This window comes from Trachypithecus francoisi, unplaced genomic scaffold (assembly GCF_009764315.1).
Source record: "Trachypithecus francoisi isolate TF-2019V2 unplaced genomic scaffold, Tfra_2.0 Lachesis_group14, whole genome shotgun sequence".
In the NCBI taxonomy this organism is placed as follows: domain Eukaryota; kingdom Metazoa; phylum Chordata; class Mammalia; order Primates; family Cercopithecidae; genus Trachypithecus; species Trachypithecus francoisi.
Genome location: NW_022681459.1, coordinates 60,726,745 through 60,753,617, shown reverse-complemented (window position 1 = coordinate 60,753,617; position 26,873 = coordinate 60,726,745). Strand labels below are relative to the sequence as shown.

Below are 26,873 nucleotides of genomic sequence, written 5' to 3'. Positions count from 1 at the left end.
AATAAATAAAATAAATAAATAAATAAATAAATAAAGCCAAAGTCTTGCTGTCATAGCTGTCACTAGGTGGGGAAGAAACAATGAGAAATTATCAATAGAGAGCCTGTGAGGTGGCCCTGGACTGCTCGCAGCTGGTTACATCCCCCTCTCCCCATTTACTTATCCACATATCAAATATTTTTTGAGCGCCCCTGTGGGACACAGATCTGTGCCCCACAGGGTCCCACAGCCCACTGGAGACAAATGAAGGCAGCTGGGGTCTAAACCTGGCTCCACCTGCGACTCCCAGCCTGAGTGTGAAGAAGCACTTCCCATCTCTGCACATCAGTTCCACATCTATACGATCCCCTTCCTACTTTATCCCTGAAATAATGGATGTGAAAGAAGTTGGGGAAAGGTGAATGCTAGTCAGGAAGGGTGGAAAGGAAAAGAGTGACCAGAATCCTGGAAGGCTCCCTGGAGGAGGTGGGGCTTGAGTAGGGCAGAAAGTGGCAAGAAGGATTTGGGTGGGCAGAGCAGAGGACAGGCAGTGTGCACAGTGGCCAAGGATATTGATGCTAGAGAGCTGGCCTGGGTTTGGGTTCTAATCTTGGGTCTGTCACCTACTAGTTATGTGACCTTGGCCATGGCTTAGCTTTTCTAAGCCTTGGTTTGCACCCCTGTAAAATGGGGTGATGACCGTGCATCCTAGGGCTGTGCCAAGGATAGAATATGAAAATCGTATAGGGCAGTTAGCACAATGGCCAGACACAGTAAGTGTTCAGAACACATTTGTGTTATCATGCTTATTGCTTATTATTCTTGTTTCTCTAATTCTGTTTAGTTCACAATTAAGAATCTTTCTTGGCCAGACACAGTGGCTCATGCCTGTAATCTCAGCACTGTGGGAGGCCAAGGTGGGAGGATCACTTGAGCTCAGGAGTTTGCAACCAGCCTGAGCAACATAGCAAGACCCTGTTTCTACAAAAAGATTTTTTTTTTGAGACGGAGTCTTGCTCTGTCGCCCGGGCTGGAGTGCAGTGACCAGATCTCAGCTCACTGCAAGCTCCGCCTCCCAGGTTTACGCCATTCTCCTGCCTCAGCCTCCCGTGTAGCTGGGACTACAGGTGCCCACCACCTCGCCCAGCTAGTTTTTTGTATTTTTTAGTAGAGACAGGGTTTCACTGTGTTAGCCAGGATGGTCTCGATCTCCTGACCTAGTGATCCACCCATCTCGGCCTCCCAAAGTGCTGGGATTACAGGCTTGAGCTACAAAAAATTTTTTTAAAAATTAGCTGGGCATGATGGCATGCACCTGAGATCTCAGCTACTCAGGAGGCTGAGGTGGGAGGATTGCTTAAGCCCAGGAGGTGGAGGTTGTAATGAGCTATGATTGCAGCATTGCACTTCAACCTGAGTTTGACAAAGCAAGAGCTTGTCTATTAAAAAAAACAAAAGACAGCCTTTCTGTATGACCATAGTCCCCTGATCCATAGAGCATTTTAGAGTGTCCACGATAGATCCACACCCAGGTCTCACTGGTACTTACTCATAAGGAGGACAAAGCAGCTTTCATCCCCACCACAGGGGATAGAAAGGAGCCGGGACCCAGTTAGGGTTAGTAAATGGCCAGGCGAAAGTAACTAAGGGCTCCTGGCTCTGCTTGAGGGAACTCTCTCTTTTCCCAATCTTTGTTGGGCAAACACTCACCGAGCCCCTGCTCCATGCTGGGCACTGGGGATCACAGATGACTCCAACCTAGGCCCTGGCCTCCAGGAGCTTGTCGGTGAGGTCGGAGGTAGACACATGCCCAGATGTCAGTGCCTTCCTTGCCCCTTTGTGCCTGGACCCCAGCTTGTAGCCATCTGTTTCTTTGTTCACTGTCTGATCTCCCCCTTTGGATTGGAATCTCCATGAGGCCTGGGCCCATCTGCCCTGTTCGCTGGGGTTCCTTTGCCCCTCACTCATGCTTGGCACGTAGTGCATGTTCTGTATTACAGCCTGGGAAGGGAAGGAAGGATGGTTGCTGTCTAGTGGTCACTAAGTGTGGTCCAGGCACTGTTGCAAGCTTTCCACGCCCTGGCTCCTTTGGGCCTTACAACCCTGTGCCTCATCTATGTATCCTCACTTGCTGAGGGTTGCAGAACATTGTTTCGTTTTAGAAACAAGTTGTAGGCCGGGCGCGGTGGCTCAAGCCTGTAATCCCAGCACTTTGGGAGGCCGAGACGGCGGATCACGAGGTCAGGAGATCGAGACCCTCCTGGCTAACACGGTGAAACCCGTCTCTACTAAAAATACAAAAAACTAGCCGGGCGCAGTGGCGGGCGCCTGTGGTCCCAGCTACTCGGAGGCTGAGGCGGGAGAATGGCGGGAACCCGGGAGGCGGAGCTTGCAGTGAGCCGAGATCGCGCCACTGCACTCCAGCCTGGGCGACACAGCGAGACTCCGTCTCAAAAAAAAAAAAAAAAAAAAAAAAAGGCCGGCGCGGTGGCTCAAGCCTGTAATCCTAGCACTGGGAGGCCGAGACGGGCGGATCGCGAGGTCAGGAGATCGAGACCATTCTGGCTAACACGGTGAAACCCGTCTCTACTAAAAACTACAAAAAAAAAACTAGCCGGCGAGGTGGCGGCGCCTGTAGTCCCAGCTACCTGGGAGGCTGAGGCAGGAGAATGGCATGAACACCGGAGGCGGAGCTTGCAGTGAGCTGAGATCCGGCCACTGCACTCCAGCCTGGGCGATAGAGCTAGACTCCGTCTCAAAAAAAAAAAAAAAAAAAAAAACAAGTTGTAGAACTATATAATGTGACCTCATTCCTGTTTAAAAAAAGAAAGAGACAGCCAGGCACAGTGGCTCACGCCTGTAATCCCAACACTTTGGGAGGCTGAGGCAGGTGGATCACTTGAGGTCAGGAGTTCAAGACCAGCCTGGCCAACATGGTGAAACCCGTCTCTACTAAAATACAACAACAACAAAATTAACTGGGCATGGTGGCACATGCCTGTAATCCCAGCTATGCGGAAGGCTGAGGCAGGAGAATCTCTTGAACCCAGCAGGCAAAGGCTGTAGTGAGCTGAGATCACACCACTGCATTCCAGCCTGGGGGACATAGCAAGACTCCGTCTCAAAAAAACAAAACAAAAAAGAAAGAGACAATCCCCAAATCCCCGCAAAACAAAACTAAGCTTTTTTTTTTTTTTTTTTTTTTGAGACAGGGTATTGCTCTCTTGTGCAGGCTGGAGTTCAGTGGCGCGATCTCAGCTCACTGCAACCACTGCCTCTTGAGTTCAAGTGATTCTCCTGCCTCAACCTCCTGAGTAGCTGGGATTACAGGCATCCACCACCATGCCCGGCTAATTTTTCTATTTTTAGTAGAGATGGGGTTTCACCATGTTGGCCAGGCTGGTCTTGAACTTCTAACCTCAGGTGATCCGCCCACCTCAGCCTCCCAAAGTGCTGGGATTACAGGCATGAGCCAGAACTAAGCATTCTTTATAGGTCTGCATTCATGCATTCCTAGAAAAGAGCCCTAAGGAAACACATCAGCCCAGCAGAGTGCGATTGCCTCCTGGAAAAGCCTAGGGCGAAGGGGGAGACCCAGGGAGCACTTGCTCTCCCTGTAACACTCTTCCCTTCTACAGTGACACTGTCACTTGCTAAATTTTAGAAATAAAAAGACTATATTAAAATAAAAACAAAGTGATTCATTTTCTACCCCCAAATAAAAGGAAAAACAGAAGCATGGGGTGGTGCTCCTGGTGCCACCACTCATTAGCTGTGTGACTTGGACAAGCCAAGGTCACCTCCTGGGGCCTCACTTTCTCATCTGTAACATGGGGTGACCATGACCTCCCCCCGTAGGGCTGCACAGGTGTCCAGGAGCACGGCTTTGTGAGCCCGGGCAGACTGACCCACCACCCTGTGTCTTGTCCTCTGCAGGATGAAAGCGTGACTCAGCTTGGTCAAGAGCTGGCCCAGAAACTGGGGCTGCGAGTTCGCAAGGCATATAAGAGGCCCCAGGTAGGTGGGCTCGGGACCCTGGGAGGGTCGGTGTGGATGTGAGGAGGTCTGAAGCGAGGGACCAGGCACCGTGGAGAAGGTGGGTGAGGTTGGCCAGGGCCAGGTTAGGACAGAGGGGAGCGACAGCAGGTGATCTTCCTTGTCTGTTGGCTGAAAGCCCCGGAACCTTTCAGAAAAGGAGATAGCAGCCACCGCTTCTAGCTCACCTTAGACTCCAGCTGTTGAAGACTACTCCCTCCCTGCGCTGGCTGACTTTAATCACCTGGAGGTGGCCTGAGTTGACACTGGCGTCCTTCAGCATTATGTTCTAAAATAACCCCCATATGGTGCAAATTTGAAGTGTCGGTATCCGTTTGGCTGGTTCAGATCCACACAGATTCATTTGGCACCTGCCAAGGGCCAGGAGGCTGCACATGGGAAAGCTCGTGATTCGAGTCTCTGCTGTGACCTTGAGCAAGTTAGTTCATCTCTTTCCACCTTGGTTTCCTCATCCGGAGGATGGAGATAATTTATGCCCACCCCAGAGGGCTCATGGGAGAATTAAAAAAAGAGGTGCCTCACGCCTGTAATCCCAGCACTTTGGGAGGCTGAGATGGGCAGATCACCTGAGGTCAGGAGTTCGAGACCAGCCTGATCAATATGGAGAAACCCCGTCTCTACTAAAAATACAAAAATTAACTGGGTGTGGTGGCGCATGGCTGTAATCCCAGCTACCCTGGAGGCTGAGGCAGGAGAATCACTTGAACCCGGGAGGCAGAGGTTGCGGTGAGCCAAGATCGCGCCATTGCACTCCAGCCTGGGCAACAAGAGTGAAACTCCATCTCAAAAAAAAAAAAAAAAAAAGAGAGAGAGAATGGGCTGGGTGCAGTGGTTCATGCCTATAATCATAGTACTTTGGGAGGCTGAGGTAGGCAGGTTGCTTAAGCTGAGGAGTTCAAGACCAACCTGGGCAATATGGCGAAACCGTCTCTCTCCAAAAAGTACAAAAATTAGTCTGGTGTGGTAGTGCGCGCCTGTAGTCTCAGCTACTTGGGAGACTGAGGTGGGAGGATCACATGAACCCCAGAGGTCAAGGCTGCAGGGAGCTGAGATCACACCCCTGCACTCCAGCCTATGGGACAAAGTGAGACTCTGTCTCAGAAAAAAATTTTAAAAATTAACAGATAAGGCCAGGCGCGGTGGCTCAAGCCTGTAATCCCAGCACTTTGGGAGGCCGAGACGGGCGGATCACGAGGTCAGGAGATCGAGACCATCCTGGCTGACACGGTGAAACCCCGTCTCTACTAAAAAATACAAAAAACTAGCCGGGCGAGGTGGCGGGCGCCTGTAGTCCCAGCTACTCGAGAGGCTGAGGCAGGAGAATGGCATGAACCCGGGAGGTGGAGCTTGCAGTGAGCTGAGATCCGGCCACTGCACTCCAGCCCTGGTGACAGAGTGAGACTCCGTCTCAAAAAAAAAAAAACAAAATTAACAAGTAAGTAAAAAGATAGAATGTTTGAGACGGTGTCTAGCATGGTGCGTGACACACAGTAGAGGTGTGCAGGGAGGTCCTCTGCCCAGGTCGAGGTTGGAGGAAGAAAACCCCAGAATCTGACCCAGAGAGACAGAGCAGGTGATTTCCAGCAGGCCTGGGGACAGGGACTCAGGGGACACTGCAGATCCCAGCTGCCTGTGTCAGGGCTTCTTTCCTGCCCCAGCTAAGGGGACCTTGAGCATCTTTTCAGAATCTTTACCTCTGCCCACCTCTCTCCAATCTCTGGCAGGAATTGGAAACCTTTTCTCTGCTCAGTAATGGCACTGCGGCTGGCGTGGCAGATCAGGTAGGACTGGGGCTGAGCCAACCTGTCTTGATTTATCCATTATGAGAGGTTTGGATTCACTCTCTCCGGGTATAAATGACCTCAGGCAGCGGGTCCAGCGGCCTGCGCCTCCCCAGGAGGTGCCTCCCATGACCACGGGGGCAGGGTGTGGGGACAGGCCATGGCTACTGTTGGCAGAGAGTGGTCATTGCCGGGGAGCCACTGGGGGCAGCCTTACTCATGGACCCTGGCCAGGACACGGTCTGGGCACCTGGTCCCACGTGCCTTCCTTCTGCCTCCCGCCCCACATTTCCTGCTGTGTTGCTTTTTTTCTCACCAGCCTTTCTGCAGGTTCAGTCCCCGGGCCTCGAATGTCTTCCTCTTCCCCACCCTGCCTTTCTCTAGCTCTTCGCTTTTCAAAGCCCAGCTCAAGGGCGTGCCCCTGCTGAAACCCGTCCTGCTCTCCCTGGCTCAGTGACTCTGCTGGGGAGGGGCAGCTGCGACTGAGGATTCTGACGAGGAAGAGCCCAACTGGGCCCTGCAGCCTTGGGCAGGTCCTTCAGAGTCCACATTCTGAAATGCGGACCATCCCTCAACAGAAACAGGGGAGGAAAGTGCTTGATAACCTGGCACACGGGACCCAGCAGGAAATGAAGTGGGCAGTCACTGCGGAGAGCTGCTGTGCTGTCCCGAGCTAGGGACTCCTCCTAAGGGCCAAGACAGGCCTGGCTCATCCCGGGAGGTGGGGCAGGGCCTGGCACACGACTAAGACCCCTACCCCCTACTCACCACACAGGAGCTGCTCAGGTAGACTTTGAGGCTTTCTGGAAAGTGAGGGATGGGCTATAAGAGCACTGATGGAACCCGAGGTCCTGCCACCTTGTACGTTAAGGGAAACTGAAGCACAGAGTAGGACGGGGACAGGGCCAGTGTCACACAGCAAGGTAGCAGCAGGCCTCCCTCCTCCAGAGCTTTGCAGCACTTTCTTTCATTCATTCCAGAAGGAGGCTCACAAAACACTCTTGGCCCTGGGCCTGAGAGAACTGCATCCTTGCCCTCAGTGGCCTCCCAGCCTGCAAAGAAGGCAGGTGATGATCTGCCTTTGTAGCACTCATGGTATGTGTGCCAGGCACGGTGGCTCATGCCTGTAATCCCAGCACTTTGGGAGGCTGAGGTGGGTGATCACTTAATTTCGGGAGTTAAAGACCAGCCTGGCCAATATGGTGAAACCCCATCTCAACTAAAAATACAAAATTAGCTGGGCGTGGTGGCGTGCACCTGTAGTTCCAGCTACTTGGGAGGATGAGGCAGGAGAATCACTTGAACCCAGGAGGCTGAGTTTGCAGTAAGCCGAGATCACGCCATTACACTCCAGCCTGAGAGACAGAACAAGACTCCATCTCAACAACAAAAGAAATTTTTAGGCCTGGCACATACCAGGTGCTCCAAAGAGGAAACATTAAATGAATGAGAAGTGATTTGTCTAAGTTTACCCAGTATGGGCCAAGCACTGAGCTTGGGGTTGGTTACGTGATAAACAAAACAATTCTGTTCCCTGCCTTCAAAGGGCTCACAGTCCAGGAGGGACATTAGGACATTAGCCAGATCATTTCTGGTTACAAACCGTGATGAGGACTCTGAAGGCAGACTGTGGGGAGACCTGAGCCATTGCAACTGGGAGGCCTGATTTAGACAGGATTCAGTGACATTTAAGCTGAGACCGGAAGGTTGAAGAGTTAGGGGCAGGTGTGCAGGTGAAACAGCATTCCAGACCGGGGGAAGGTGTTTACAAAGACCCTGAGGCCTGGAGGAGCTCAGAGTGTGGGAGGAACCAATGCCAAGGCAGGCAGCCCCCTGGGGGTCCTGGAACAGGAGATATAAGCCAGACCGCTTGGCCCCTGGTGAGCAGCTCAGTCTTAGCATTGGGAAGGCATTGAAGGGAGGCAGCATTAATTCTGTTCATTGATTCAGAAGGTACTTATTGAGTACTGCTTTGTACCCAGTGTCAGTTCAGACACTGGGAATAGAGCACTGAGGTAGCTTCTCATCACAGCAAGCGGAGCTGGGGCTGGGCAGGCACAGCAGATGCTCAAAAGGTATTTGTTGAACGACTGATGACTATGGCCAGGGGGCCACAGCAAATATGGGCTAAATGCCCAGCTCTCCAGGGCCAGGCCTCAAAGCCCTGCTCAGTCTGCAGCCAGATGACCACAGATGGTGCCATACCTGGCACCAGGCACTCCCAGTCCCAGCCAGGCCGTTCACCCATCCCTGCAATCTTTCTGGGCTCCTCCTGCACGTTCATAGAGGTCAGGCGGGGCATGGTTAGGGAGGGCTCTAAGAAGCCCACAGTGGAGAGGACCAGTTCAGACCCTGCCTCATGAACTCAGTTTGCCCAACATGGTACCCACATGTGCACGTGCACACACGGAGTGGCCCTAGGACACATGAGGGCAGGGTGGTGTCCCAGCCAGAGCCCCTGGCCTTCTGTCAGTTGTGCACAGACACAGGTAAACGCAGGCTGCAGGGGTCCTTGTAGGTTCTCCACCATGAGCACCGTATTCGTTCAGCCGGCTGGTCATTCCACATGTGCACCTGGAAGTGGGGATGTCCAGGCTGTGCCCTCAGGGAGCTTCTTATGACCCAGGAGCCAGGCAGAGGCCCTACAAGACAGAGTCTGTGCAAGGGCTGCCTCTGGCAGTATGGGGAGCAAGATGCAAGGAGGGCTGTGAGTTCCAGGAACAGAGAGCCCAAGGCAGCCTTGGTGGGAGAGGGCTTCAGTGAGGCACGGAAGCAAGAGTAAGAGGAAGGGAGAGCAGGAGAGGGGGAATGGCACTCATGACCAGGGACACAGCCTGCGCAAAGGCTGAGCAGCAAGAGAGACAGACACCCCAGACCACAAGACCAGTTCCTCCCATGGGGCTCAGAATAGCCTGGGCTCTGCAGTGGGACGTGCTTTGGCTCAGATCCTGAGCCCGCTCCTTATCTACGCAGGCCACTCCATCCCTCAGAGCCTTAGCTTCCTTCTCGTTCACAGGCGTCCAGTACCTGCCATTTTTGTGGAGGTTATAGAATTACAGTGGGTCAGTGTGAAAGCTCCCAGCAGGGCGTCTGCAGGAGAGATAGAGCTCCATAGACCTTTGTTGCTAAACGAATGTCACCAGAAGGAGTGCCATGCAGAAGGGCAGGAAGAGTGAGCCTGGCAGGCTGGGTTGATGGCATGGGCAGGAGGGCTGAGAAGGCGACTTTGTCCTGTATGACCTGGGAGCCATGGGCACGACCTAGCAGGGAGAATCACCGCTTTCCCTAGAGATGTTCATCTGGTACCTCTCTTCCCTCAAAGACTTTATGTGCCAGGCGCGGTGGCTCACGCCTGTAATCCCAGCACTTTGGGAGGCTGAGGCGGCGGATCACAAGGTCAGGAGATGGAGACCATCCTGGCTAACACAGTGAAACCTCGTCTCTACTAAAAATACAAAAAAAAATTAGCCGGGCGTGCTGGCGGGTGCCTGTAGTCCCAGCTACTCGGGAGGCTGAAGCAGGAGAATGGCACGAAGCCGGGAGGCGGAGCGTTGTGTGAGCCGAGATCACGCCACTGCACTCCAGCCTGGGCGACAGAGCAACACTCTGTCTCAAAAAAAAAAAAAAAAAAGACTTTATGTACTTACCATGAGGATAGCAGCTCTGTGATCCAGCATGGCGGCCTTGGTTTGGCAGCCAACCTGTGGTGAGCAAACACTCCAGAGACTGAAGTGCACACATTTGCCATGTGCTCCATGGCAGGCTCAGATGCGGGAAGGCGGTGCAGGCTGTTGGTGCAGGTGTGGGTGGGGGAGTGTACAGTTCCAGCGGACAGACTCAGGGCAGGCTCTTGGATCAGACAGCCCTGCTCTGATCTGTGCATGGCAACTTTCTGGGCTGACATTTCCATGCCATGGGATGCTACCTCGCAGGGCGCCTGGACCAAGGGCTAAATCCCACAGTGGGTGTGAGATGCTGGCCTGGGCTGGCGTGAGGCAGGATGCCGGATGAATCTAGCTCCTGGTCCTGTGGCTGCTGGTCCTGGGAAAGGAAGGCTAGTGGTGGAGTCTGGTCCTCCCTCTGGCCCTCTGTGGGGACACTGAAAGGGCGGGGCCCCCCAGGGCCTTACCAGGGAAGCAGGACTTGAGCTGGACTGTGAAGGACTCAGAGAAAAAGGGGAGGTTGTCAGGACAGGGAAGGATGCACCACGGCCTGAAGTTCAGAGCGTGGGAGCTGGTGAATAAAACACCAGCTCTCCCAGGCCAGTTTCCTGATAGCTGGGACTCAGGAACTTATGCTGTGCATCTAATAAACACAGGCCAGGCATGGTGGCTCACACCTGTCATCTCAGCACATTGGGAGGCCGAGGCAGGTGGATCATTTGAAGTCAGGAGTTTGAGATCAACCTGGCCAACATGGTGAAACCCTGTCTCTACTAAAAAATTCAAAAATTGGCTGGGCACTGTGGCTCACGCCTGTAATCCCAGCACTCTGGGAGGCCGAGGCAGGCGGATCACAAGGTCAGGAGATCGAGACCATCCTGGCTAACACGGTGAAACCCCATCTCTACTAAAAAATACAAAAAATTAGCCAGGCATGGTGGCGGGCGCCTATAGTCCCAGCAACTCAGGAGGCTGAGGCAGGAGAATGGCGTGAACCTGGGAGGTGGAGCTGGCAGTGAGCCAAGATTGCGCCACTGTACTCCAGCCTGGGCGACAGAGTGAGACTCTGTCTCAAAAAAAAAAAAAAAAATCAAAAATTAGCTGGGCGTGGTGGCATGTGCCTGTAATCCCAGCTACTCGGGAGGCCGAGACTAGAGAATCACTTGAATGTCGGAGGCGGAGGTTGTAGTGAGCTGAGATCACACCATTGCACTCCAGCCTAGGTGACTGAGCAAGACTCCATCTCAAAAAAAAAAAAAAAAAAAAAAAAAAGTTGGGTGTGGTGGCTCACCCCTGTAATCCCAGCACTTTGGGAGGCCAAGGCAGGTGGATTGCCTGAGCTCAGGAGTTTGAAACCAGCCTGAGCAACACGGCGAAACCTCATCTCTACTAAAAACACAAAAGGCTGGGTGTGGTGGCTCACGCCTGTAATCCCAGCACTTTGGGAGGCTGAGGCAGATGGATCACCTAAGGTCGGGAGTTCGAGACCAGCCTGACAAACATGGAGAAACCCTAAAATACAAACATTAGCCAGGCGTGGTGTCGCATTCCTGTAATCCCAGCTGCTCGGGAGGCTGAGGCAGGAGATTTGCTTGAACCCGGGAGGCGGAGGTTTCGATGAGCCAAGATCGCACCATTGCACTCCAGCCTGGGCAACAAGAGCAAAACTCCATCTCAAAATAAATAAATAGGCCGGGCCCGGTGGCTCAAGCCTGTAATCCCAGCACTTTGGGAGGCCGAGACGGGCGGATCACGAGGTCAGGAGATCGAGACCATCCTGGCTAACACAGTGAAACCCATCTCTACTAAAAATACAAAAACTAGCCGGGCGAGGTGGCGGGCGCCTGTAGTCCAGCTACTCGGGAGGCTGAGGCAGGAGATGGTGTAACCCGGGAGGCGGAGCTTGCAGTGAGCTGAGATCCGGCCACTGCACTCCAGTCCCGGCGACAGAGCGAGACTCCGCCTCAAAAAAAATAAATAAATAAATAAATAAATAAATAAATAAATAAATAAAAATACAAAAAAATTAGTCAGATGTGGTGACGGGTGCCTGTAATTCCAGCTACTCGGGAGGCTGAGGCAGGAGAACTGCTTAAACCCAGGGGGTGGAGGTTGCAGTGAGCCAAGATCATGCCACTGTACTCCAACCTGGGCAACAGAGCGAGACTCTGTCTCAAAACAAATAAACAAACAAAAAACACTTACAAAGCACTTCCTGTGTGCCAGGCCCTATTCTGAACTTTTCACACATAGCAGGTCATTTCATCTTGATAGCCTTCCCGAGCAGTGAGTGAAGCAGGCCCAGAGTGGATGGGGAACTTTGCCTAGGCTGCACAGCCTGCTCAGGCCCAGCTTCCCTCTAGCAGGAAGGCAGTGGGATCCCACCTGGGCTGCATCCCCTTCTCTGCTTCCTGGGGGACCTGGGGCTACCATGGGAGAGGAGAGCCTGGGGACCCAGGGAGAGGGCACTTTTTTTTTTTTTTTTTTGAGACGGAGTCTTGCTCTGTGGCCCAGGCTGGAGTGCAGTGGCCGGATCTCAGCTCACTGCAAGCTCCGCCTCCCGGGTTTACACCATTCTCCTGCCTCAGCCTCCCGAGTAGCTGGGACTACAGGCGCCCGCCACCTCGCCCGGCTAGTTTTTTGTATTTTTTAGTAGAGACGGGGTTTCACCGTGTTAGCCAGGATGGTCTCGATCTCCTGACCTCGTGATCCTCCCGTCTCGGCCTCCCAAAGTGCTGGGATTACAGGCTTGAGCCACCGTGCCCGGCCGAGAGGGCACTTTTGTCTTTGAACTGCAAGCCATCTGTGGTGCTGCATGGGGGGCTTGGTATGACCCTTGCCACCTTCACCAGGGTGAGGACCCCACCCCGTGGCAGGTGGAAGCCAAGATTCAGAGGTTCCCTCCCTGCCCTTCACCACCCCTCCCTAGAGGGGCAGCTGTGGCGCTCCACTGATCCCATGCCCCCACCTCCTGGCCCATCCAGCCTCTTGCTGGGCACCACAGGGTGAGGACCCAGCACATGTGAGGGCTTTTTTTTTTTTTTGAGATGGAGTTTCGCTCTTGTTGCCCAGGCTGGAGTGCAATGGCTCGATCTTGGCTCACCACAACCTCTGCTTCCCGGGTTCAAGTGATTCTCCTGCCTCAACCTCCCTAGTAGCTGGGATTACAGGCATGTGCCACCACGCCTGGCTAATTTTGTATTTTTAGTAGAGACGGCGTTTCTCCATATTCGTCAGGCTGGTCTCAAACTCCTAACCTCAGGTGATCTGCCCGCCTGGGCCTCCCAAAGTGCTGGGATTACAGACATGAGCCACCACGCCCTGCCATTTTTTTTTTTTTTTTTGAGGCGGAGTTGCCCAGGCTGGAGTATAGTGGCACGATCTCAGCTCACTGAAACCTCCGCCTCCTGGGTTCAAACCATTCTCCTGCCTCAGCCTCCCAAGTAGCTGGGGTTACAGGCTCCTACCACCATGCCCGACTAATTTTTGTATTTTTAGTAGAGATAAGGTTTCACTATGTTGGCCACGCTGGTCTCAAATTTCTGACCTCAGCTGATCCGCCCACCTCGGCCTCCCAAAGTGCTGGGATTACAGGCATAAACTACCATGCCCAGCTGCATGTGAGGGCTTTAATCTCCCCTGGCACTCTAAGTGCTCCTGGGTGCCGGGTCAACAGCGTAGTCATGTGGGGAGGGGCTGGTCCTGGGTGCCGGGATCGGGACCTTCCCAGCCACAGAGCCATTGTGGCCCTTTCCCCACAGGGAACTTCTAATGGATTGGGGTCCATAGATGACATCGAAACAGGTAATGTCCCTGATATGAGGGAACAAGTGGAAATTGAGGCCCCAGGTTGGGGGGCACTCAGCCCCCCACCCCTGATGTCCCCTAGAGGTCAGGGGAGTCAAGTCCTCTCCCCATCCCAGCCCTGTAGATGAGAGGGCCTTTGAGGGGTTCCCCACCCTGATACTCCCCGAGGCATGGGAGAAAACAGTGGGTTGAGAGCCACAGACCTGCTCAGGGAAGGGAGGGCATCTCTAGCCTGGCGGAGGGGGGTGCTGCCTCTTAGCTGGGTGCAACAGTCCCATGGCCTTCACTCCAGGCTGCCTGCACATCCCTGCCTCTTCCAAAGCCCTTTCCCCTGCTCTTCCTCATTGGCTTCCAGAAAAGGTTGCCTTTTTGAGAGTGTCCCCTGGAGAGGGCATTGCTTACCCCAGGGGAAGGAGGCAGCAATAGTGGACATTCAGGCATTGAGCCTGGGCCAAGCGTTGACATCATAGGACTGAGGGCCCCTGCCAGCTCTGGGGCTGTGGCCTTCTTTGACCACCCCGAGTGTCTGCCAGTGGGATCAGCCGATGGGGAAGGCAGGGCTCCTGGGAAGAGCTGAAGGAAGAAGGGAAGGTATTGGGTGAGCGTCGTGGGGCTCAGGATGCCTCCTCCACCCCCACCAAGCAGTGCTCCCCTTCATCTCTCGCCCACCCCATCCACAGACTGCTATGTGGACCCTCGAGCCTCCCCGGCCCTCCTCCCCTCCACACCCACGATGCCCCTATTCCCTCATGTTCTGGACCTGCTGGCCCCCCTGGACAGCAGCAGGACCCTCCCCAGCACCGACAGCCTGGATGACTTCTCAGATGGGGATGTCTTTGGCCCAGAGCTGGACACCCTCCTGGACTCACTGGTGAGCCACACCGCCCTCCTTGTGCTCCCCTGAGTCCCTCTCCCCGCCGTGTCTCCATTGTCCTGGGGTGGAGGGAAGGCCCCATGCTCATGTCATGTGTCTCAGGAGGAGGCCTCAGTAGGGACAGAAATGAAGCTGCAGACTGGGCATAGTGGCTCATGCCTGTAATCCCAGTACCTTGGGAGGCCAAGACAGGCGGATCACTTCAGGTCAGGAATTCGAGACCAGCCTGGCCAACATGGTGAAACCCCGTCTCTACTAAAAATACAAAAATTAGCCGGGCATGGTGGCGCATGCCTCTGGTATCAGCTCCTCAAGAGGCTGAGGCTGGAGAATCGCTTGAACCCGGGAGGCAGAGGTTGCAGTGAGCCAAGATCACGCCACTGCACTCTAGTCTGTGCAATGGAGCAAGACTCCGTCTCAAAAAAAAAAAAGAAAAAAAATGAAGCTCCAGAATGTCTAGCCAGAAGGGACCATAGTGAGCACTGCTCCCCCGTGGGACAGGCTGAAGCCAGGGGACAGGGTGCAGGTCTCCTTGCTTCCCCAAGTGCCTGATGCTGCCCAGGCCTGGGCAGTCCTGTTTTCCTCTGACCCCTCCCTCTCTCCCTGCCTCGTAGTCTCTGGTCCAGGGTGGCCTGTCTGGCAGCGGCGTGCCTAGTGAGTTGCCCCAGCTGATACCCGTGTTCCCCGGCGGGACCCCACTGCTACCACCTGTGGTGGGTGGCTCCATCCCTGTCTCCAGCCCACTGCCCCCCGCCTCCTTCGGCTTGGTCGTGGACCCCTCCAAGAAGCTGGCCGCCTCTGTGCTGGATGCCCTCGATCCCCCGGGCCCCACGCTGGACCCCCTGGACCTGCTCCCATACTCGGAGACCCGACTGGATGCACTTGACAGCTTTGGGTCGACACGAGGCTCCCTGGACAAACCTGATTCCTTCATGGGTAAGGCCATAGGTGGGCACATTCACCCTCCCTGGACAGGTTGCACAGTGCTGTGGTCTCTCTGGTCCCTGGAGAGTGGAGTGGAGTTACAGATCTGTCTGTCCCTCATTACCCCTTAGCAATCCCGGGCCATGTCTATGTGCTGCTGTCTCTGCAGTGCTGGGCACAGTGTGAGGCTGGGCCTGAGGGGCGGGTGTCTTCTTCAAGATCAAGCAGAAGAGAGCTATGACAGTCCAGGCCTCTAGACTCCCAGTCTGGTGCTCCCTGCCCAGCCTCCCAGGACCCTGGGTCACCAGGCTGGTGAGATCCCATGGGATGATCCTGAGGCTGGGGGCAGGGCACAAGGTCATGGCCTCCCACAGCACCACTCTGGGCTGGGTGCCAGGGACCCAGGGAGGAAGCTGGGTTGTCTGGGCCCTGGTGGGGCTAGCTTTCGGCAGTCAGACACAGCCCAGGGCACTCAACTGAGAGGGCTTAACGGGACAGTGGGGGCATGGAGGGGATTCACTCAGCCTCAGGGCCAAAGGAGGCTTCCTGGAGGAAGTGGTCTTGAAGGAAAAGCTCTTGAAGGTGGGGTCTTGAAGGAAAAGGTCAAGTTCTCTGCCTGCCAGGCAGAGGAAGCAGGGGCACTATCCTGGCACAGCATGGCGCGGGGCTGGCTGATGAGGAGAGCAGCTGGGGTGGGGGCCTTGGTCTCCAAGGACCTGGGAGCAAGCTAAGGAACCTGGGCTTTCTCCTAGGGGCAGCAGGAAGCCCTGGCAAGTTTAAGCAAGGAGTGGACACACTCGGGCTGGGAGGCGTCTTTGCCCCAGGGTAGTGGAGAGGAGAGGATAGAGTCGGGTTCAGCAGAGTGGGAGAGGACGTGTGGCCTGGAGGCTTCTCTGAGTTAGCAACACATAAGGGGAAGCCCTAGGAAGGCCCCTCACGCCTCAGAGCCAGAGCCACTGACCTATGTCTTCTCCCTGCCCAGAGGAGACCAACTCACAGGACCACCGTCCCCCTAGCGGTGCTCAGAAAGCAGCCCCCTCGGTGAGTGACTGGAGTGGGGGTCCGGGCCTCTCATCCCCTGCTGGGGGCTGTGGGTTCTAGAGTCGGGGAATGAGCCGTCTGCACGGGGTAAGGTGCTGCATTCCCCATGGCGGGCACCCCCAGAGGGGATGGATCAAAGATGGTTACCTCGTGTCCTTCCTCACCAAGCCATGTGCTGGGCAGGCACACAGAGGGCACCATTGCCCTTGTCTGGTAGAAGAATTCAAGTCTCAGAGGGTGAAGTGACTTTCCCAGGGTTAGTAGCATCCCTGGTCTCCAGCCTCAGCCATGTCCTGAGTTTAAAAGAGCATCTGGGCCGGGCGCGGTGGCTCACGCCTGTAATCCCAGCACTTTGGGAGGCCGAGACGGGCGGATCACAAGGTCAGGAGATAGAGACCATCCTGGCTAACATAGTGAAACCCTGTCTCTACTAAAAATACAAAAAATTAGCTGGGCGCGGTGGTGGGCACCTGTAGTCCCAGCTACTCGGGAGGCTGAGGTGGGAGAATGGTGTGAACCCAGGAGGCGGAGCTTGCAGTGAGCCAAGATCACACCATTGCACTCCAGCCTGGGTGACAGAGCAAGACTCCATCTCAAAAATAAATAAATAAATAAATAAAAGAGCATCTGATGAAGGGCTGGGCATGGTGGCTCACGCCTATAATCCCAGCACTTTGGGAGGCCAAGGCGGGTGGATCACGAGGTCAGGAGTTCAAGACCAGTCTGGCCAATATTGTGAAACCCCGTCTCTATTAAAAATACAAAAATTAGCTGGGTGTAGTGGCGGACACCTGTAATCCCAGCTACTCAGGAGGCTGAGGCAGGAAAGTTGCTTGAACCTGGGAGGTGGAGGTTGCAGTGAGCCAAGAGCACGCCATTGCACTCTAGCCTGGGCAACAAGAGCAAAACTCCATCTCAAAAAAAAAAAAAAAAAGGGCATTTGATGAGGATGCTGCACTCTGACCTGCACTAGCTGTGTGGTCCTGGTGAAGTTCCCTAACCTCTCTGAGTCTTGCCTTCCTCCCCATCTGCTGATGACTTGGGGGATTGGCAGAGGGCATGAGCACAGGCTGCAGTCACGGCCCCTCCCATTTCTATGCTTTCACATTCAGCTTGCCTTCAAAGAAAGGCTCACCCACTAGCCTGGGGGCTTCCCAAGGCAGTCCTGATATTCTAGACTCTTGGACCACATTACAAAGCGCTCCCCTGGCTGGGAGGGTGGAGCAAGAGGAGGGGTCCTGGGTGGTGGTTTTGCTCTTGGGTGGGGGGGGTCATAGAGCACTCCCCCCTTCTGGTGCCCAGGCTGGCCCCAGTGGCCTCAGCCATTATCCAGTGCCCACAATGGCCTCCTTCCTCCTGTCACAGCCAGAGCCCTGCATGCCCAACACTGCCTTGCTCATCAAGAACCCCTTGGCTGCCACCCACGAGTTCAAGCAGGCCTGCCAGCTCTGCTACCCCAAGACAGGTAACATTTCACCTGCAGACTCCACGCCTCTGCCTAGAGAACTGGGAATCTCAGTTCTCTGAGATCCCAGATCAAAAGAATCCCAGTGTCTCAGTTGGAGATAAATGCCAGAACACAGAAGCCCCTCTGGGGCAAAAAAAGGAAAGGGGCAGGAGTTTGGGGTCTGTCCCTGCCAGGCACCGTCTTCACAGTTCTTGCTAGAGAAACACTAACATGGTCAGACTCGCTAGAGAGTGAGGGCGGTGGTAGAAAGGGGATGGGTAGGCTGGGCATGGTGGCTCACATCTGTAATCCCAGCACTTTGTGAGGCTGAGGCAGGCGGATCACTTGAGGTCAGGAGTTTGAGATCAGCCTGGCCACCATGGCGAAACCCTGTCTCTACTGAGAATGCAAAAAGTAGCCAGGCTTGATGGTGCTTGCCTATAGTCCCAGCTACTCGGGAGGCTAAGGCAGAATTGCTCAAACCCGGAAGGTGGAGGTTGCAGTGAGCTGAGATCACACTACTGCACTCCAGCCTGGGTAACTGAGCGAGACTCTGTCTCAAAAAAAACGGAGTGTGTGTCAAGAATGGGCTCCTTGGAGGGCTTTACCCCAGCACGGCCCCCCAGCCTCCAGGGAGCAAGTAGCCAGGAAGGGTGTGGTGGGAGCTGGTGGGAGGCCCTCAGAGGGGAGGTAGGTATATAAGGAGGGGGCCAATACCTACCCATCGCATGGGCTTGCGAGCCATCACCCTTCAATTCTGCTTCCGGAATTACCATGTGTGTCCACCCTGCCCATAGGCCCCCGGGCTGGCGACTACACCTACCGTGAGGGCCTTGAGCACAAGTGCAAGCGGGACATCCTGCTCGGCCGGCTCCGGAGCTCGGAGGACCAGACCTGGAAGCGGATCCGGCCCCGGCCCACCAAGACCAGCTTCGTGGGCTCCTACTACCTGTGCAAAGGTGGGTGGGCTGCAGCGGGGCAGGCAGCACAGCTGGGGCTCAGCCCCTCCACCCCCAGCCGCCTCTCTGATCCCCATCACCGGTAGACAGAACAGGGGTGGGCCTCACAGCCGCAAGGGAAGAGAACGCTGGGGCATAGGCTCCTGGGACCCATGCGGGAGGAATTCTGCATAACAATGAGCGTCTCTTGCCCTGAGCAGCTTCCAGAGGCAGGCGGGGCACATTTGGGACATTCGGTGGGACCCGAGCCCCTCACTGGCCTGTGCTCTGCAGTGTCAGGGGCCTGCATGACTCACAGGGAGCTGGCTTCTCTTACCACTGTAGGGCCCTGAGGGGCTGCGGGGCGGTGTGCCCAGCAGCCACAGGAAGCATTTAGGACTGGCGCATGGTAAGGGCTCCATCCACCTGAGCTCTCTATCGCTTTTCTGTTGTCACTGTCCTCATTTCTGGCTCACATCAGCCTGGTTGGTATTGAAGGGACATCCGTCATGTCCCTGACTTGCTTCTTTCTGGTCCCAGCCAAGCACCTTGGTCCCGCTGTACGGCAATGTGTGAATAGCCACGAATCGTTAAGCTCTTCCCAGTGCAGCCCTTTCATTCCATCAGCTTGCAGCCTCACAGCCATGGAAGAGGAAACGGAGGCTTTGAGAGTGCACCCATGGCTCTGCCTCTCCCCCAACCTGGCCCCTAGCTGTGGCCTGCCCAGGCCTCCTAAACTTGCTCCTTGTCCTCCCAGCAGCCGGGCTGGTCTAAGGACATGTCACTCTTGGGTCAAAGCCTCCGTCAGCCACTGCCCGTTGCCAGTGGGATGAAGTCCAAATTCTGGGACAAGGCCTGCACGTGCCCGCGTCCACCCCCTCACCCCTCTGCTCCAACCACTCCCCAAACGCACTGACCCTCCCTGATTCTGTCACACACGCGGTGCCCTTTGAGCCTGGTCGTCCTCTGCTCCTCCTTCAAGCACCGCCTGAATCTTGGGAAGCCCTTCTCTGCGGTGCTTCCCCTTGTAATCACCCCCACTCCACCCGGGGATCTGCCCCACCCCTCCAGGCCTGTGGCCTGTTGTCCTTGTACGCCAAGAGCTTGGCAGAGAGATGAGACAAGGCAGACTTAGAGTGGGAGGAGGAGAAAGGAAAACAGGTCCCACCCCCAGGAAATGGCAGATCTCCAGGTTCTGAGCCACCTTTCCTCTCTCCAGATGGCCCAGCCCCCAGAAATTTTGTTGTGTTTTGTTCTTGTTTTATGAGATAGGGTCTTGCTCTGTTGCCCCGGCTAGAGTGAGTGGTGCTATTTTACCTCACTGCAGCTTCAACCTCCTGGGCTTAAGTCATCTTCTCACCTCAACCTCCTGAGTAGCTGAGACTACAGGCACATGCCATCACACCCAGCTTATTCTTTAATTTTTAATTTTTTTGTAGAGATGGGGTCTTAATTTGTTGCCTAGGCTGGTCTTGAACTCCTTGCCTCAAGCAATTCTCCTGCCTCAGCCTCCCAAAGTCCTAGGATTACAGGCATGAGCCACTGTGCCCAGCACCCCCACCAGCTTTATGTATTATCTCACTTGATTCCAACAACCCATTCTCCTCCATTCATAGCAAAGACAGCTGAGGCTTGGGGAGTAATGCGGAATCCTAGCCCAATTCTGTCTGACGGCACAGTACATGCTCTTAACCATGCCATGTTATTTTCCTGGTGAATAATTGTTTTTAAATCCCTTGTATTTGCCAGGCACAGTGGCTCACGCCTGTAATCCCAGCACTTTGGGAGGCTGAGATGGGCAGATCACCTGAAGTCAGGAGTTTGAGACCAGCCTGACCAACATGGAGAAACTCTGTCTCTATTAAAAATACAAAATTATCTGGGCATGGTGGTACGTGCCTGTAATCCCAGCTACTCGGAGGCTGAGGCAGGAGAATCACCTGAACCCGGGAGGCGGAGGTTGCAGTGAGCCGAGATCATGTCCGGCCTGGGCAACAAGAGCGAAACTCCATCTCAAAAAAAAAAAACCAAAAACCAAATTCCTTATATTGATTTAGAGACTTGTCTGCTTCTTCAGAAGCAGTCCTGTGGGGTGAGTGGGGTAGGAGTGATCACTGTACTCTGCAGGTGTGGAGTGCAGAACGGGGCCTGGTGTTTGGAAAGGACTTTCCAGCTCTGCCAAGTCCTGGCAGCAGGGGGTGCAGCAGCCGCTGCCTCACCTGTGTTGGGGTACAGAAGGGGGTCTGGTATTTGGAAAGGACTTTCCAGCTCTGCCAAGTCCTGGCTGGGGGTGCAGCAGCCCCTGGCTCACCTGTATTGGGGTGGAGCCAAGCCCCGCCTGGCTCATGGGGCCAGAGCCCTGCAGGCCGCAGCAGGGTGGCGAGGGTGCTGTGGGCTTCTGTCCCCGCCTGGCGGAACGTGTGTCCTGTTGCCTCTTTGCAGACATGATTAACAAGCAGGACTGTAAGTACGGGGATAACTGCACCTTCGCCTACCATCAGGAGGAGATCGACGTGTGGACCGAGGAGCGGAAGGGCACCCTCAACCGCGACCTGCTCTTCGACCCACTGGGGGGTGTTAAGCGTGGCAGCCTCACCATCGCCAAGCTCCTGAAGGAGCACCAGGGCATCTTCACCTTCCTCTGCGAGGTACCGCCCGCCCACCCACTGCCACCCCATAGGCCATGGCACAGACAGGGCCGGGGATGCTCCCTGGCACGGACCACCATAGGAGGTCAGCCCTGGAACCAGCGAGCTGTGGAGGCCTGGCTTTAGAACCAGTAGGTCCTGAAGGGTCAGTAAGTCAGGGCCCTAGGATCCTATCTGGCTAGAGGCCAAATCTGATCCAGCCCCCTCATTTTGCAGAGGCAGAAACCGAGGCTGGAAAGAAAAATCATAAGTCTTAACGCCTGCTCTTTCCTGACAGCCGGTCACAGGCCGGGCTTGGCATGTGGTTGTTGCTGTTTCTCATTCCCAGCCTGGTGCAGCGGCGCACGCCGGTAATCCCAGCACTTTGGGAGGCTGAGGCGGGCAGATCAATTGAGGTCAGGAGTTTGAGACCAGCCTGGCCAACATGGTGAAACCCTGTCTCTACAAAAATACAAAAATTAGGCCGGGCGCGGTGGCTCAAGCCTGTAATCCCAGCACTTTGGGAGGCCGAGACGGGCGTATCACGAGGTCAGGAGATCAAGACCATCCCGGCTAACACGGTGAAACCCCGTCTCTACTAAAAAATACAAAAAACTAGCCGGGCGTGGTGGCGGGCGCCTGTAGTCCCAGCTACTCGGGAGGCTGAGGCAGGAGAATGGCGTGAACCCCGGAGGCGGAGCTTGCAGTGAGCTGAGATCCCGCCACTGCACTCCAGCCCGGGCGGCAGAGCGAGACTCCGTCTCAAAAAAAAAATAAAATAAAATAAAATACAAAAATTAGCTGGGCGTTGTGGTGCATGCCTGTAGTCCCAGCTAGTTGGAAGGCTGAGGCAGGAGAATCACTTGAACCTAGGAGGCAAAAGTTGCAGTGAGCCGAGATCACGCAACTGCACTTGAGACTCCATCTCCAAAAAAAGTTAAAAATTATCTGGGCTTGGTGGCATGCGCCTCTGGTCCCAGTTACTCAGGAGGCTAAGGTGGGAGGATTGCTTGAGTCCAGGAGGTAGAGGCTGCAGTGAGCCAAGATCGAGCCACTGCACTCCAACCTGGGTGACAGAGTGAGACCCTATTCAAGAAAAAAAAAAGAAGTCATTTCCATCGTCACGGCAGTACTGGCAGGCAGATAGCCCCATTTTACAGATGTTGAGGCTGAGATTCAGGGTGGCGAGGAGCTGCCTTCAGCCACATGGACCGTGCCGTGCAGAACTGAGCTTCAAACCCGGGCAGTCTGCCCCTGGAGTCACGCCCACCTCCCAGCACCAGCTGCCGCTGGTGGTCCCCATAGCCAGGCCCCCAGGACACAGGCAGTTTGAGGGCCTGTCCAGGGCTTCCCCTTCATCCCTTGTTGTGGGTATGATGTATTTGGCACTGCTCAGCGATTCCAAGTGCCGTGTCCACGGCCCCACATCTCAGGCCTCCCCCACATGCCTTCCCTCGGCCCTGCTGGCTTCAGTGGCCATTGCACTTCCTGCCTGTAGCTGGCTGGCGCACTGTCCTGTGTTTCTGGGCTTAGAGCCTCTCAGCTCCACTGTGATCCCAGCAGCCCCACTGAGCTGCTGTTAATTCCCTCCCCAAAGCTATCCCTGAAAACCCCACTTGGCCCCTGCCTCCCCACCCAGTCGTAGCATGTTGAGGGCAGGGGCAGTGGCATGTCTGTGTCCGCAGAGCAAGGGCTCCAGGTCGGGGTTGCTGGCAGGGTTTGCTGCGGCTCAGTCCAACCCTCATCCCTGGCACCACCAGCCCTTCCCCCAACTCCTTGAGGTCGGGACTTGTGCCAACCCCCTGCGGGGAGCATTGGCCTCGGAATCATAGTTCATAGCCAGGGGACAGCCTATAGTTTATAAAGCACTGTCATTCCTTTTTATCTTTTTTTTTGACGTGAAGTAACCCCCTGCCCCAGGCATTGGGAGTGGTGGGATCAGAGGGAGGGAGGAGGGCGAGGAAGGGAGCCAAGGCCCAGGTCACCTGTGAGCTGGAACCAGAGAGATAAGGCCACAGCCCCTGGGATTCCCTTCCTCACTCCTCTGACCCAGGGCAGGCTTGCAGGGACCCAGCTGTCCTTCCCCAGGTAGCTGTGCGGGATCCCAGCTCACCCCCTTCCCAGGTGGCCATGCCAGGTCCCAGCCCTTCCCCTCCCTGGGCAGATCTGCTTTGACAGTAAACCCCGGATCATCAGCAAAGGCACCAAGGACTCTCCGTCTGTCTGCTCCAACCTGGCTGCCAAGCACAGCTTCTACAACAACAAGTGAGTGGGACCCTCAGCCCAGGCTGGGGCCTGGGGGCCACTGGAGAGTCCGCTCAGATGGCTGAGGAAAGACTGAACTGAAAGAGTGGACCTAGGGTGCAAGGAAAGGGGCAGAATTTGGGAATCAAATCCAGCCTCCACCTGGAAAGGATGCGAATCACATTTATCGAACATCTACTATATTCCAAGCATTGCCTTGGGTATGTTAATTATCTTAGCAATCCTGTGAGGGAGGAGTTACTGGCCCTGTTGAACAGAAGAAAAAGCTGAGGCTTGGAAGTAGCTTACTCAGCTTACTCAGCAGACAGCGAGCAGGGGGCCCTGTCTCTGACTCTAGCCCAGCACCCTCCAATGTCATGACATCAGCATCAGGCAGTGAGAGGAGACCTGGGTCAGGTCTGGCCCCACCCCTTTCTTCCTCTTGTTCCCCTTGGTTCTGCCACAGTGCGCATATGGAGCCCAGGCCCTGCAGTCAGACAGACCTGGGTCCAGTTCCTGGGCCAGTCCTGTCTTACGTCCAAGCCCGGGTTTCCTCGTCTGTAAAGTTGACGATGCTCTAGGCTCCTGAGGCTGCAGTGAGGGTAATTAGGACTCCTGGCCCGGAGGACATGCTTGGTTAGTGTTCCTCAGGGTGCAGGCCCAGCCCTGCAGAATCAAGTTGGAAACCTGAGGGTGGTGTCCTCTGCTTGCTGGCAGCTCCAGCTTTGAATCCTGAGGGGAGGGACAGAAGTAAAGCAGTGCTGGGACCCAGGCCCAGGGATGCCTGAACATAGGAGCCCCATTTCTGCCCTCCTGTGTCATCCATGGCCTGGACTTGGTACATAGATCAGGGGGTGCCCAGGGAGAGCCTGGCACTGGGAAGGTGGCCCTACCAGGAGAGAAGGTCAGAGGGGCTGCGGACTGCATCGTGCCCCTCCCACCTGCCTGCCAGGTGCCTGGTGCACATCGTCCGCTCCACCTCCCTCAAGTACTCCAAGATCCGCCAGTTCCAGGAGCACTTCCAGTTCGACGTGTGCCGCCACGAGGTGCGCTACGGCTGCCTGCGGGAGGACAGCTGCCACTTCGCCCACAGCTTCATTGAGCTCAAGGTCTGGCTGCTGCAGCAGTACTCAGGTGAGGGGCAGGCGGTGCAGGTGGAGGGCGGGTGACTCAGGTGAGGGGCAGGCGGTGCAGGTGAAGGGAGCGCAGGACTGACGGGGGGGGGTGACAGGCCAGGGCCCCCTGGTTGCTGGAGGGGACTTCGGGAGAGTTCAGGGGAGGTGGCTGCGGGGTGGGCTCTCTGGAGGAGCTGATGAGTCCCAGGCACCACAGAGGAGAGAAGCTCTGCTCTCAGGACACTTCCAGGCTCGGAGATCTGGGTTTTTCCCCTCGCAGGCACCGTCCAGGGAGCACGGAGAGGGGAGGGAGTCACCTGAGCTCCTGCAGCGATGCCTCTGCTTGCTCCCTGGGTGGTCGGCAGCAAGTCCCTGCTCCTCACTGAGCCTCCAGTGCTCATTTGGGAAATGGGGAGTCCATCTCTACCTCGCAGAGCTGCTGCGGGGACTGGAAGGTGTTCTCCCTCTCACCCACCAGGGATTTACTGAGCACCTTCTCTTGTCAGGGCATTCAGCCATGGTCTAGTCGAGGCCCTCAGTTTCAGAGAACCTACATTTATAAGTGGAGGCCAGACAGACAATATAGAAACAGGTGACTAAACCCTGTATTCCATCTGTTCTAGGATGCATATTTACCCCCACTGCCTGTCATCATTTAATCAGCAGCATTTCGTGGGGCGGGGGTATAGAATATGGTACTCAGCGTCGGCTTAGAGTTGATGAAATGCAGTGGTAGAATTTCAGGTGTGTCTCAGCATTATGAGGAAGATAAAGCTGAGCAATGGGACAGAGACAGACACAGGGATGGGAGTGTTTTAGTTAAGACGGCTGGGAAGGCCTCTCTGAGGAGGCAACTTTTGACCAGGGAAGGGCGGGGAGTGCATTCCAGGAAGAGGGACCAGACTGAGGCTCTGAGGCAGGAGCAAGCTCCACACAGAAAGGATTTTCCGTGGGGGTGGAGCAGCTTAGTCAGTAGAGGCGGAATGAGGCCTGAGAGGTTGGAGAGGCCTGAGCGTGTAGGAGTCTCTAGGCCTTAAACAGGAACAATTGGGGTTGTTCTAAATATGATTTACAGTGTCTGGAGGAGAGTTTTAAGTGGGTGGAGTTGTATGATCTGATCGGTACTTTGCAAAAGTCGCTCTGGCTGCTGGGTGGAGACCGAGGAGCAAGGGCAGAAGCTGGGAAATCGGGGAGGGTGGTTCAGGCCAGGGTGGTGATGCAGGAGGTGGGAGAAGCAGTTAGATTCTAGGTGTATTTTGAGGGTGGAGCCAACAAGATTTGTTGATGGACCAGATACGAAGTATGAGACAAAGGAGAGTGTCAAGGTTGACTCCAAGATCAGAGCAACAAGAAGAAAGGGGCTACCATGTTCTAAAAGGGGGAAGGCTGTACGAGGAGCGGCTCAGGTTCAATGTGGGACGTGGGAAGTCTGAGCTGCCTGGTGGACTTCACATGGAGATGTTGGAGGCAGCGGATGTGGGGGTCTGAAGTTCACAGGAAAGGTCTGGACTGTAGATACGTACTTGAGGATCATCAGCAAGAAACTGGATGTCAAGTGCAGTGTCTTACCCCAAGTAAACACCGATGATGATTGGCTGTCGTGGAGCAGGGGCCATAGGTCCAGGTGGAAGGCCACATCCGTTGTGGGAAAGACGTGAGAAAGATGGAGAGCATTGAGAAGAGGGCAGGCTTCATGGAAGAGTTGTGAGCCGGATCTCCAAGGTCGGGCTCAGTGGCAACAGTCTGAGGCTGGTGGGGAGACAGACTGGGGGGTCCATGCCACCAGGCTGGGGTATTTGCCCTTTGGGGACTGGCAGTAAAAAGCCAAGGTACCATGGCAAGCTGGTGAGCCAGGCAGGGCAGGCATGGAGCCCTAAGTGCCAGGGAGGCCAGGGGCTGCCAAGCAGGCACTAGGCTTGCAGCCCCACTGAGGGAGATGGGGGTCAGGGAAGAGTGCTGAGTCACCGGCCCAGGAGACAGGGTCACTGGCATGGCATGGGAGCAGGGGACTCCCCACCACAGTACAGAGCCAATATCCTTCTTCTGCATTTTCCCACTCTTGGCTGCATTTAATTATTTCACTCCCAGTGAGGCTTGGAGAAGGTCTTCGTTCCCATTTTGCAGATAGACAGTGATTCCTTTGCACCCCATGTTTTACTGTGACTGGGCTAACTGGGAATAGGGCTCCTCCAGCTGGGCCTCGGAGGGCCCTGGCACCTCATGGACCCCCTGCCTCTCCCTCCTTGCTGAGCACCTTGAAAGATGCCTGTGTCTGCCCCCACCCTCCCCAGGCATGACTCATGAAGACATCGTTCAGGAGTCTAAGAAGTACTGGCAGCAGATGGAGGCGCACGCGGGGAAGGCCAGCAGCAGCATGG

The 26,873-nt window shown here is 55.4% G+C and overlaps 1 protein-coding gene across 3 annotated transcripts in view; it reads left to right on the top strand.

Annotated features, from left to right (window-relative positions):
* Positions 1 to 26,873, top strand: part of ZC3H7B (zinc finger CCCH-type containing 7B) — a 64,974-nt gene that overhangs the window by 29,769 nt on the left and 8,332 nt on the right. For all 3 annotated transcript variants that reach the window (XM_033233816.1, XM_033233817.1, XM_033233818.1), the window contains 12 exons: positions 3,916 to 3,996; positions 5,760 to 5,816; positions 13,240 to 13,282; positions 13,966 to 14,156; positions 14,774 to 15,095; positions 16,066 to 16,124; positions 17,490 to 17,589; positions 18,369 to 18,530; positions 20,952 to 21,157; positions 23,301 to 23,401; positions 24,333 to 24,514; positions 26,787 to 26,872. In XM_033233816.1, the coding sequence (XP_033089707.1) occupies positions 3,916 to 3,996; positions 5,760 to 5,816; positions 13,240 to 13,282; positions 13,966 to 14,156; positions 14,774 to 15,095; positions 16,066 to 16,124; positions 17,490 to 17,589; positions 18,369 to 18,530; positions 20,952 to 21,157; positions 23,301 to 23,401; positions 24,333 to 24,514; positions 26,787 to 26,872 (1,590 nt within the window). The remainder of the gene's footprint in view (positions 1 to 3,915; positions 3,997 to 5,759; positions 5,817 to 13,239; positions 13,283 to 13,965; positions 14,157 to 14,773; positions 15,096 to 16,065; positions 16,125 to 17,489; positions 17,590 to 18,368; positions 18,531 to 20,951; positions 21,158 to 23,300; positions 23,402 to 24,332; positions 24,515 to 26,786; position 26,873) is intronic.